The 13502-nt window shown below is 39.0% G+C and overlaps 1 protein-coding gene across 1 annotated transcript; it reads left to right on the top strand.

The window, feature by feature from the left end:
* Positions 1 to 12455: 12455 nt before the first annotated feature.
* On the top strand, positions 12456 to 13022 carry LOC145256150 (uncharacterized). The gene has a single exon (XM_080114736.1). It carries the CDS (start codon positions 12456 to 12458, stop codon positions 13020 to 13022), a length of 567 nt encoding a protein of 188 aa, XP_079970862.1.
* Positions 13023 to 13502: the final 480 nt, after the last annotated feature.

The following is a 13502-nucleotide window of genomic DNA, read 5'->3' as shown; positions in this document are numbered from 1 at the left end:
ACTGCTCTCCATAAATTAGGCCTCAAACTAAACCCGAACAAATGTTCATTCCTCATGCCTGAAGCAAAATTCCTTGGATGCATAATAAACACCTGAAAGTATCCTGTACTTTTACAAGGCCACAATTCGCCCATGTATGGAGCATTGTTGTTACATTTGGGCTGGTGCATCTGCTACCAGTCTCTCGCTCCTGGACAGGGTTCAAAATAGGTCCCTAACTCTCAGCTAGGCTTAAGCCTCTCTCCTATCAGCGAAATGTTTTACAAGTATTTCCATGGTAGATGCTCCAACCAACGACAAGCCCTTGTACTCTCCCAACATAGGTACTCCTGAAAAACCCTACAAGCAACAAAATCCCATCCCTATACAGTAGAGATCCCAAATACCAAAAAGTCTTCTGCGCTAATACTTTCTTCCCCAGAACTGCTAGACTTTGGAATTCCCTTCTCGGTTCTTGCTTCCCCGACTGTACTGACATGCAGAAGTTCAAGTAAACAGACATCTGCTCAACTCCCTACATAGTATCCTTATGTCCCAAATAGCAGCCTCCTACATTAAAGTTGTGTATGGGGTGAAAAAGCAATAAAAAAAAAAGAAACAATGAAGGATTCAACGTAGACGCTGAATACATTCAAGCTATCAAAGAAATGAAGCCGCCAACTTTAAAAAAATTAGAGTCTCATTGGCCAATTTATATGGATCAGGTAATTCCTTGAAACATCAACAAATTAGGTCGAACATATGGTTCCTATACATGAGCTTAATAAGGCCAATAAATTATTCTTCTCAACAGAAAGCGCTGACATTTAAAAAAAAATCAAGAACTGCCTCTCCTTTCCCAACTTTTCAAAACTTTTCACACTAACTACTGATGCCAGCGATGTCACAGGTGGAGCGATCTTGATGCAGGAAAAAAATGGAAGAAAGAATATCACTGTGGTCGCTTCTCAAGGAACAGAATTGGTCTATGACAGAACGTGAAGCATTTGCCATGAAATGGGCAATACAGAAATTTGATTATTTCCTATGCAACCGCAACTTCATAATATTTACAGACCACAAATCGCTGACATATCTGGATGAAAGAGAATTTGATAATGCAAGAATATGAAGATAGCAAGAAGAAATCTCATGATTAGTCTTGGAATATGTGGAAGGTGAATCTAACGTATGGGCAGACATCTTAGTAGAAGTAGTGGACACAAGAAAGTTAAGCCAGCAAATGACCCTAGCCCAGCAGGCCATACATTTACATTAAATGGTTCCAGCTTACACATCTACATCCCATTGTGGTGCCTCGGAGAAATTAAATGTTTGCAACTCATCAGTAAGATGCACACCACAAAATGCTCTTACACAAAAGTGCATCGGCAATGCATTCTTTGTTTGCCACTCCACCTTTACCATCCCAACAGATAGAATTCGCAACTATCTCACCATCACAAATGAACAACAGCAAGACAAGACTTTAGCTAAGATCATACGAGCCCTCTAGGCATCCAAGCAATACGGTCCACTTATCAATCCCGATGACCACCAAGCCAAATTGTTTAAGAAGAAGTAACATTGTTTTAATGATACAAAAGATGATAAACATTCACCAAAGCTGGTTGTGCCGTACAAGCTCTGCACCAGATACCTATATCAAACACATGATGGCAGCAACCATTCAGACATAACCCATATGGAAGAGTTTCCTTCCAGCTTCCAAGAATCACAACATTCAGGCCTATGTCAATTCTTGCAACACTTGTGCAAAATGTAAGGGAAATTATGTCAAATGCACCGACTGCAAGAGTGGAAAGAGATTTTTCTCATTTTCTTTGTTATAAAAATGCCAAACTCAAATGCCAAACTCAAATGGGAAACTCAAATGCCAAACTCAAATGCCAAACTCAAATGCCAAACTCAAATGGGAAACAGTACATTTTAACAATACTGGACAGTTTCAGCCAGTACTTCACAGCCATACTATGTGCAAAAGAATTTAGGGTTTAGAATGCTTTTAGGGCACAGCCTAATAAAATAAATAATTCCATACAAGCTTCTGAAATGACAAACGCAACAATTTCATAAAATGTAACACAGAAAAGGTTTATTAAGGAGAATGTGATATGTTCCTTGTTAAAAGCTGGACTCCGGCTACCTGGTGCTATCGCGGTAGTTATTCCCAGCGGAATCGTCGATACCAGTAGAAATAATGCCGAGATGGAGAGAGAGAAGAAAAGGGAGGTCCGTTCTGTTTGGTGTCTCTCTCAGTAAGAACGAGTTGTTCTTCTTCAAACCAGATGCTGGCTAATTTCCTTAGGGGATAGGAAGGATCAATGCACCGTACCCTTGATTAGTCAGTATGTGGCCAAATAGCACAGGGGAGAGGCATTGATTCGAGGAAGAAAAAAGTTCCATTTGTTTCTGCTACATAATCCCCTGCTTAGGCTGAAAGCCGACAGAGAAAAAGGTAGCATAACAAATTGCGAAAGATAAAAAATGTCATTTTATTGTATTTATTTTTATGAGAAAGGGGAAAAAATGTTCTTACTTTTGTGTGAAAAGTTGGGAATATTTGCAACTTCTTATAATAGAATATTCTTTTTTTTTCTTTTTTTTTTTTGAAAGAAGGGAAAACAAGGAAAAATATTTTCTTAGCAGAAATATCAAGTTTTACACAGTCTCTTCAGCCAATGTACCCGTCGACCACTACGTGTAGTGGTGACATAATTGTCTTCATTTGGAGCATTAACTTCAGGTGTAAGCATGTTTTGATGCTGTGTGAAAGTAGGGGAATGTGTGGCTCGTGTGTTTTTGTGTCAAGAAAGGGTTTTTTTACTCTATCAATAGAAACAGTTTCTCTTCTACCACTGATATCTAAAGTAAAAAGTTTATTGGTACGTGAAAGCAAGTGATAGGGGCCAGTATAAGGTGAAGTTAGGGGGGGGGCTTCCACGGCATCCTTTCTAAGAAAAACATGAGTCCAAAATGAAATGTCTTTTGGGACCGAAGATCTAATGGTGTGTTCCCTAGTGTGTATCGGTGGGAGCTTACTAAACTAAGCTCGCAGTCTGTTGACATACAGAGCTGAATCATTTGTTGTTACCTCTATCAGGCTCAACATTTGGCCTGGCAACGATAGAGGTACTCCATATATATATTCGGCTGAAGAGTATCCCAGGTCCTCTTTGATAGCAGCAAGAAGGACAACTGGTACATATTCGCTCCATCGCTGTTGGTCAGGGTAAGCACGTAATGCTGCTTTAAATTGGCGATGGAAGCATTCAATCATTCTATTAGAAGCAGGGTGATAGCTTGTAGTGTGAATACGTTGGATCCCAAGAATCATGGAGAGTTCCTGGAAGAGGTCGGATTCAAACTGTATGCCACGATCAGTGGTGATGGTGGTGGGAACTCCGTAACGCGATATCCAGCCTGATATAATGGCTCGCGCTACAGACTCAACCGAAATGTCTGTGAGGGGAATGGCTTCAGGCCACCATGTGAAACGGTCTATACAGGTCAGGAGATAAGTAAATCCTTGACTGACCGGCCAAGGTCCAACCAGGTCGATGTGCACATGGCTAAACCGAGCGTCTGGGGTGGTGAATGTTCCAAGGAGTGCACGAATATGCTTGTGCACCTTTGACTTTTGGCAGGATACACAGGAACGTGTCCAGGCAGTGATATCATGCTCATATTTTGCCAGAAAAATCTAGCTGTAATCAGCTTCACTGTGGCTCTGCATCTGGGGTTTGCCAAATTGTGTAGGATGTCAAAAACAACTCTACGATGAGTCATTGGAATGAATGGTCGAGGTGAATCTGTTAAAGTGTTACAAATGATCTGCGTGTCCGGACAGGTATGCGAATTTGCAAGCCGCAAATTCAGGTGACGATGGATCCAACTATCCAGATTAGGCTTGTCTAAGGCCATCTGCTGCAAGTCGATATCCAATGGTGAGGACAGAGAATTAATGGGAAGGTGGGACAAAGCGTTTGCCGCAGCATTCTGCTCACCTGAAATATGTAGGTATATCGCTGGTGAATTGTGAAACAAAATCCAAGTGGCGCATTTCGCAGGGAGAATATTTGTCCGGCTTAGAACGCAGTGCATATGTCAGCGGACGGTGATCAGTGTAGATCATGAATTGATGGCCCTCGAGTGAATGTTGAAAATGTTTCACTGCAAGGTACATTACCAGGAGTTCATGGCCAAACGTGCTGTAATGTTGTTCTCCGGTTTCAGCTGTCTAGGAAAGAGAATTTCGCTGGCAGCGAACGAACAATAATGACTAAATGAAAGTCCTCATCTTCTGATAGGTAGCTATCACTCACTCTATTTCCCATGCCATACTCACCTTGCCTCATCTCGTTTCAGGCTCTGATGTAAAGGACATCTGTTTTCACGTCGTCCAGCAACCTACAGAAGATGAAGCAAGGTGAGTATGGCATGGGAAATAGAGTGAGTGATAGATATCTATCTATCTATCTCCTCCTCCCACAGGGAGTTTCTGACGGCAGTCTTGGAACTTGTGCTGCTTCAATCACTCTTCCTTATCATAACAACAAATTAATATAAGATTCCTTTGATCTATTTACACTGTACTAATTTTAAATCATAAACATAAAATTAAATGAACGACTGCCACACAGAATTCCATTGCTTCACCCCTCCACATCGAGTCCCGGCTCTGATGTAAAGGACATAAATGAAAGTCCTCATCTTCTGTTGGTTGCTGGATGACGTGAAAACAGATGTCCTTTACATCAGAGCCTGAAACGAGATGAGGCAAGGTGAGTATGGCATGAGAAATAGAGTGAGTGATAGCTACCTATCAGAAGATGAGGACTTTCATTTAGTCATTATTGTTCGTTCGCTGCCAGCGAAATTCTCTTTTTTCTCGCCGTCTGTATACCCAACGTTGCTTGTCTTTAGTCAAATAACGGGGTGATGTGCCGGTTGTTTGTAAAGGAAAAAGTTCTGGAAAACGAGGTCCGTTAGCGTGAAGAGGAAAAAAGGAGGTTCAATGCCATTGTTGCTTGTTGAGTTACTTGTCAGTAGTTCACTTGTTTTTCTCTGTTGAAAAGTTCGCTTTTTAGGGCCGAATTTTAGCTCGCTGTTTTTTCTGTGCTGTGTCCGGTTTTACAAAAAATTAAAAAAAAGGTTCGCCATTCAGAATTGCTTGTATATCACGTCAGGGTCACCATTTTAGGGTTTAGGATGCTTTTAGGGCACAACCTAATAAAATAAATAATTCAATACAAACTTCTGAAATGACGAACGCAACAATTTCATAAAATGTAACACAGAAAAAGTTTATTAAGGAGAATGTGATATGTTCCTTGTCAAAAGCTGGACTCCGGCTACCTGGTACTATTGCGGTAGTTATTCCCTGTGGAATCGTCGATACTGTTAGAAATAACCGAGGTGGAGAAAGAGAAGAAAAGGGAGGTCCGTTCTGTTTGGTGTCTCTCTCAGTAAACACGAGTTCTTATTCCTCAAACCGGATGCTGGCCGAATTCCTTAGAGGATAGGAAGGATCAATGCGCTGTACCCTTGATTGGGCAGTATGTGGTCAAATAGCACAGGGGAGACGCATTGATTCGAGGAAGAAAAAGGTTCCATTTATTTCTGCTACAAGATTGTGCTATTGATGCCGCCTATGGGTTATTGCAGTTTTTTCTTCATCACAGAAAAATCCCAAGTATTGTATCTTCCGACAAAGGAGCACACTTCACGGGAGAAGTCTATAGACAATTTTGCAACCAGATGTCTATCAAACAAGAACTCCACTGTCCCTAGCAGCCACAAAACTCAGGAAATATCAAGAGACAATATCGGACTATGAAAAACGCCCTCTACATGCTTTGCAAAGACAGACACTGTGAGTGGACAGATATTCTTGAATCTGTCATTTTGTCCATGAGTCCACAACAAATACAACAACGGGCGTCTCTCCACCTTATGTGATCACACCCTAATATCGGACGGCCGACACTCCATTGAAAAGATATTGAGAGCAATAATCCTGAGACATACAGCATGCAAATCAAAACCCTGCTGAGATAGGTTCCTTGACCAATGACAAAGCTGATTATAAAATGGAAAATAAAGCTAATCACCTTTCATACAAGGATCTGTTACAAATAGGAGATAAGGTGTTACTCAATCGGCCACAATCAACAACTGCCCAATTGTCTCACCTTCCATGGGTAGGGAACCATACAATCATCAAGTCAAACAATATGATGTGTCAGGTTCAGAATGTGGCACTACAGTTTGGGTCATCATGCACACATCAGATGCTTAGTTCCATGTCCACCTCAACTATCTTTCACAGACTTTCCACTCCCACTATACGATGACTGCATATAACTGCCATTGGAATTTCCAGCAAATAACTCCAAGGAGAAACCACAATAATCGTCACAGGTTGACAAAACGAGGATGACACCAGCAAAAAGTACCAGAGATCAACTCCCCTCATGCTTCAAATATTTCATTTTATAGTCCTGATTAAGATCTGAGAGGAGCATTGTTATATTGCAAAATATAAAATCTCTATGAAACCTATAATTCCAAGTAAACAATATCATTAGCACAGATTATAGCAGCAGTAGCCAGACATAATAATAATAGCAAGAGCAGCGATGAGCGAAAGACAATATTGATATACAAACAACAATGGTGATCCTCTGTATAACCCGGTATTGTTTGATCAATTGTTAACGACACACTAAGGGATCAGAGACTATCTTCCTTCTGCTCATCTTTTTGTTATGATACACAGTTCATTCTGGCAAAGAATCATCTAGCATAACACATTCGGCCAAGGAAATAACTACACTAGAGAAAGGTGTAGTTGGCAAAATTGCAACAAACATAAGCAGGAACAAATTCTCGTGGCTGGAGATTTTGATTACACTTCCTTCTTGCCTTGTCCAGTCAGAAGCCAACTCTTAGTAATATGATAGAGTTTATAAAACATTAAAATGACAACACACTCCCTCTCTTTCTTCCTAGCTTTTGCTGACAGCACACCCCTCTGTAGGAGCACAACTTCGCCTGGGCCCTTTGGCCCTGGTCTATCTCCACATGCGATACACACATGTACTCTCTTTTTATCACAATACTCTCTAATCTTTTGCCCCCATCCATACATGGATGCATACTCCGACTACCAATTTCAACATGTATCCAGTTTTCTCTTTCAACAGTTTTCTGTATAATCATCAACACAGAAACACTTCAACGATTAACTCTTTTTCTATCCAGCCCATTTTCTTATAACTTACTAATGAAGATAACCAATAAAGCTGTTTATTAAATGTTAGAATGAGATCTCTAGTCTCCATTTCTACATAACTGGTCACCCTGGAATATGCAGCCTTCAACAGCTTTGTTTATTATCTTTGTTTCTTTGCTACTTAAAAAATATGTGAATCTTTCAATTCTGTTAACACTTCATATTGGCATAATATTTTTTTCATTCATAAACTAAAAAAAAAAAACGAAGAAAAAACAGTACATTTTTACCACATAACCGAAAGGCATGTAATTGTACTCATATAAACCGAAGGGTGTTGTGATGGCTGTTTTGCATACATCATCCAGATGGACTGGTACTTGGTGGTAAGCAGAAGATAAATCAATTTTTGAAAAAACTTTCTTACCGTGCAGTTTTGATGATAAGGAATTTATGTTTGGCACGTTTTAGCAAACAGGCACACTTTTCACAGAAAAACAATATTTTTGCTGAACACTTTAACTTAAAAAATAAAACATTTTCAGACACTTATTGCACATACACATACACAAAAAAAAATCTAAAAACATTTTTGTTGAAACACATTTCATTAGAAATGCTGAAAAACCTTTTGACCGGATACGTTTCATTGAAACTGTAGAAGACTAGGATATAAATACCCTAACTCGCTACAAGAAAAAACAATGAAACGAATGGAAAGAAGGAAACAAAGAACTCAAATGCTGGAATAAAATAAACATGTTTATTTTCTGTTGAGAAATGAAAGTCTTGGGTGTACACGTGTTCATTCAGCCGTTGATGACTACGTGCGTGGAAGGAAAGGGGAATGCAATAGAGAAACGCGAAGTGGCAAGCCGGCCTGTAGAAAGAGAGGGCTAACCTCAGTAGAGCGTCGCGCACATGTCTGTTTTGATGGATCAAGACGAAGGGGACATAGAGTGAGAAAGTCAATCCAGTTCATGAAGATAAAAAGCATATAAAGTGTACGTACGGTCTGATAGCTTTTTGTCCCACATAGTAGCAAGTGGTGTGAGGTACGTGCATGCGCGCGCATGCGTGCGCTTGCTGAAAAAGCATGCTGTCGGTCCGTACACAGTCCAGCTAGGAGGCTGGTCTGAAAAAGGGCTGGAGGGCAATTGCTCTTGACATATCAAATGCCTTTGATAGGGTATGGCATAAATGTTTACTTTACAAGATCTCCAGCTATGGTATAGCTGGAAATGTCTTCTCAATTATTAAATCATTTCTCTTTGATAGGTTCATAAGAGTAGTAGTTGATGGGCAAAAATCAGAAGCTCACAGTATAAATGCTGGAGTCCCTCAGGGGTCCATCTTGGGCCCAACTCTTTTCCTGATCTACATTAATGATCTTCCAAATCACATCCTTACATCATTCGTAGACATTTTTGCTGACGACACTACCATCTATGGTAGCACATCTAACACAGTAAACGACCAAGTTCTCTCCGATTCTCTCTCCTCTGATCTTGATCACGTTGTACAATGGGGAAAGGAGTGGCTGGTTACTTTTAATGCATCTAAAACCAAGCTTTTATCTTTACATCATCAACGTTCTGATCCCCATCTGGCATCACTTAAAATGAATGGCTCTCGTCTTGGGGAGGCCTCAAGTTTTGACAGGCTTCTCGGCTTGACCATTACTCCTGATCTTAAATGGAATACGTACATCAAATCTGTTGCCAAGTCCGCTGGAAAAATGGTCGGATCCTTCTATCGATCCAGTAGATATCTCACTGCTGATGCAATTCTCTATCTATATAAGAGCCAGATACGTCCAAGGATGGAATACTGTTGCCACATATGGGCAGGAGCTGCTAGAAAAGACTTGTCCTGCCTTGATAGGGTTCAAAATAGACTTTGTGGCCTGGTGGGAGATGTCCTTTTCTCTTTGATGCAACCTCTATCTCACAGAAGAGATGTTGCAAGTTTGTCTCTGCTTTATCATCATTTTCGTGGAAAGTGTTCGACTGAGCTTCAATCTATGGTCCTCCCTCGCCAAACTTTCACAAGAAACACTAGACTAGCTGAAAACATTATCAATAATTTCCCCACTCTTTATCTGTGCCTAAACCTAAACATAGATTCCATGATCAAAGCTTCTTTCTTAGAACTGCACGCCTGTGGAATTGTCTTCCGTTTTCCTGCTTTCCAGCTGTCTATAATATGGTTGTCTTCAAGTCCAACGTGAACAAGTTTCTGATGAGCCGTTCCAGTTAAGTTAACAAATTTACCGAATTTCCATTGCTATCGATTACTATATTGTCCTTTTGACTACTCTACACTCTAACCCTTATCTTTGAGTGGCCTATCGGCCTTGATAAGTGGTGACGCCTTTGTAAAAAAAACCCCCAAAAAACAGCCTGTCTCTTGCTTTTATAGTCGTTTCCAGTGGTCTTTTGCACATGTGTGGATTTCCTTTGAAAGGGGAAGTGACGTCGTCCGTGTGTGCTTATGTGTGCGTGTATGTGAGTACATGTGTGTACGTTAGCATGTGTGTATATACACATGAATGTGAGTGTATGTACGCAAACGTGAATATATATATGTGTGTGGACGTGCGCGCATAAGTTTGTGTGCGCATATGCATGCGACAAGTAATATAGCTTGAAATGTGAATGTGTGTTTTTGTGTGAGACTAGAAAAGGCTCACGCAAAACAAACAAAACAAAGAAAAAGCATCTTTTCTTTTACCGGACGTTTATAAAACCAGATATATAAAAAATAAAAAAACATCAGCTTTAAAAAAAAAAAAGAGTGAATGCTTTCTTTGTCTATGAAAACACTCTAATACTTGACTTTCATTTGTTTTCATGCTGCCTTAAACGCTCACCTCGGATATTTTATGGTGAGCTACAATGTTCACTCTTTCGCTGCCGGAAGTTCAAGTGCCCCGAAACGTTTTCTTTTTACTAAATTACTTTAAAAATTCAATGTTTTGCTTTTCTGACCAATCAGAGAATTTTCCAAGCTGTCGGAAATTCGGTGTCTGTGGGAGCCGATGAGAATCTTTAAAAGAGCTCTGTATTTTCCAAAAAAAACAGTTAACAAAAATTCAGAGATAGTGTTGGAAGGCATATATCACTACTGTCTGCAACTCAACTCTAACACGACAACACTTTGAACATAACAGTCAGCTAATCAGACAATGTAGGCGAACACATAGACACAGAAACAGAAACTAATTTTTGCATTCCCCCTTTTATTATCATATGCTCACTTGAAATTAAGTTTATGAAAATAATTATTTTAAAACTTCTCACATTTTTCAATGAACCTTCCAGAGTGATTAATTAACTCTACTCAAAAACTTTCAGTCATTAAAAAAATGTCAGTCCGTAATTTTTGGATTGGTACGCCATGTGAGAAGGCAGTTTGCTAGGTGAAGCAAGCCGTCGTTCATGCTGCAGCGCACGCGCGTAGCGTAAACGGAAGCTGCAAAATGGTGGAAAGTTAATCGTGGGTTCGGGGGTTAATACCATGCAAACAGTAAATTTGCCCCAAGTTTGACTATCAGATTCGTTGTCAGCGACCTCAATTACCTATAAAAAAACAAATTAGAGTGGTCGGTGTTCTGTAGTAGCGTATCTGGATATTTACCAAAAAAAACTTTGATACCGCTATTGTAAGAATCATGCTGAAAGCCATTCTTAATATGGGGAGGGGGGTTAACTATTCTGAAACTTCACCTAACAATGTAATAAAAATAATGGAAAAATTCTTCAGTTAAATAAAATATACTGAAAATCTTTAAATAGGAAATAAATATTTCTTTAAATAAATTAAATCGTAAGTAATGAAACAGTGTTTCATTGAAACACTGTTTTATTTCATATTTAAAAAAAATTGTTGTGCCGGTGGGCATTAGAAGATGAATGCCTGTAAAAGAAGCAAAATAAAATGAACAAAACATAAGTAATAACTATGTAAACAACGTGAAGCTGTATAAATGTTACAAAATTACTCGATTCGGCATTAAATAACACGAAAAAGGATTGATATGCCGTAAAACAAAAACAAAACAGAACAAGACGTAAAATATGTTTTGACTCTGTCTATTTGCGAATGGTGACTTTGGTGATTTATTTAATAAAGTCATTCTTGACTTTTGTAACATATATTTCTAAACATATTTTTTGTTGTGCAAATAAAAAGTAAATTAAAAAACATAAAGTGGCACAGTAAAAAAAAAAAAAAAAAAAAAAAACGTACTCGTAGCGTTAAATGTAAAAAATATATTTATTACTGAATAAAATAGAATAAGCGTTCCTACAATAATAAACAGAAGACATCGTTAAAAAATGTAAGTAAAATACTATACTATTTAAACTTGGAACGATACCTTCTATGCATAATTGCCTTTAAAATAATCCGGAGCCATAAATAGACAGTTATTATTATTTATTTATTTTTTTTGTTCGGGAACTTTTGGGAAATAAAAGGGGTTACTGATTTTTAACTGATAAAGATTGAACAATAAAGGGAGATAATTCACATTAATTAATGTTTGCGATGATGATGACGCGTTTCATTAATTAATGTTTGCGATGATGATGACGTGACACCGTACATACAAGCAAATTAATATATAGATAATACAATCCTATGTGACGTGTCATTACCTTTTCCACGACCTTTTGTCACACAAAAGCTCCGGAAATATGTTTTTGACAGTTTACACAGCTTGTCACACCCTGGAATTGCTGCTTCAACTAAAATGATAACTTCCAGATATTTTTGGCCCAAAATGGCCAAGTCAATAAAGGAATGGTGCAAGGAATGTCAGCATTGCCAACAAACAAAGATAAACAAACACACAAAAAGTGACGTGCATCCGTTTGAATTGCCATCCAGCAGATTTCAAACTGTGCACATTGACATTGTTGGCCCTCTACCACCAGTCAAGAGCAAAACAGACCCGTATTTCTCTCCCTATCGTTATTTATTAACATGCATCGATAGAAATACGAGATGGGTAGAGGCTTGTCCATTGACCGAAATAACTGCAGCGTCAGTATCAACTGCTTTTGTTGATCTGTGGATATCGCGATTTGGTGTGCCCCTCCATGTCGTTACAGACAGAGGTAGCCAATTCGAGTCTGAGCTGTTCTCAGAACTGTCTAAAATTATAGGGTTCCACAGGCTGAGAACGGCTTCGTACTATCCCCAAGCAAACGGAATGATCGAGCGAGCACACAAAACATTAAAGACAGCAATTATTGCCAGAAGAGAATCTTGGTTGTCTGCTCTTTCTATAGTTCTTCTAGGTATCAGGATTACACCCAACGATTCCAATTATTCACCATTTACTGCAGTTACGGGTGCTAATGTGCAGATACCTAGATTGTTAATCGATGTGTACGAGGATGCAAACATTGATATAACAGATGCTCACATAAAAGCCCTAGCTGAGGAGATGCGGAAATTTGACACAGACGGATTATCCAGAGGACACCTCCATTCTTTACCTACTGTGTACATTCCTAAGGATCTTCAAATTTGTGACAGCGTCTGGTTGAGAACAGACAGGATTCGAAAATTTATGGAAGCTCCATGTACAGGTCCATTCCAAGTAGTACATCGTCATGGCAAATATTTTACTATTAAAATGTCTGATGATGTACACAGTAACGTTTCCATAGATAGATTGAAGCCTGCATATTCTTCAACAACGTCAAAAGATTTTGTTCCACCCCTTCCAGTATCTGATACTTTTGTATCTTCCTCTGATATAGAGGTTGAATAGAAACAAACTAAATCAAAGTCCGGAAGAACCATCAGGTGGAAGAAGGACAACACATATTTTTATTATAAAAAATAAAAATGAAATAAAAATTTTCTAATCCTTCAGCACATGCTTCATCTTTTCGCTAATAAGTAAATTTTGTTTTACGTTTTTTTTTTATATAAAAAAAAAAAAGAATTTTCCCAAGCTACATTTACATGTAAATATCCTACCAAACTTTTCTTCACAAAGAAAACCAAAGATATTTTATCGTGAATGATGAATCTTTAAACTCCGTTTACTGGGCGGAAAGTCATATGGTGAGCTACGATGTTCACTCTTTCGCTGCCGGAAGTTCAAGTGCCCTGAAACGTTTTTTGCGCATGCGGCTAGACGCGCCTTTTTGCTAGATTACATTAAAATTTCAATGTTTTGATTTTCTGACCAATCAGAGAATTTTCCAAGCTGTCGGAAATTCGGTGTCTGTGGGAGCCGATGAGA

Source organism: Euprymna scolopes, chromosome 32 (genome assembly GCF_053919585.1).
Source record: "Euprymna scolopes isolate OS-2025 chromosome 32, ASM5391958v1, whole genome shotgun sequence".
Taxonomy (NCBI): domain Eukaryota; kingdom Metazoa; phylum Mollusca; class Cephalopoda; order Sepiida; family Sepiolidae; genus Euprymna; species Euprymna scolopes.
This window is presented reverse-complemented; position numbering and strand designations above follow the sequence as displayed.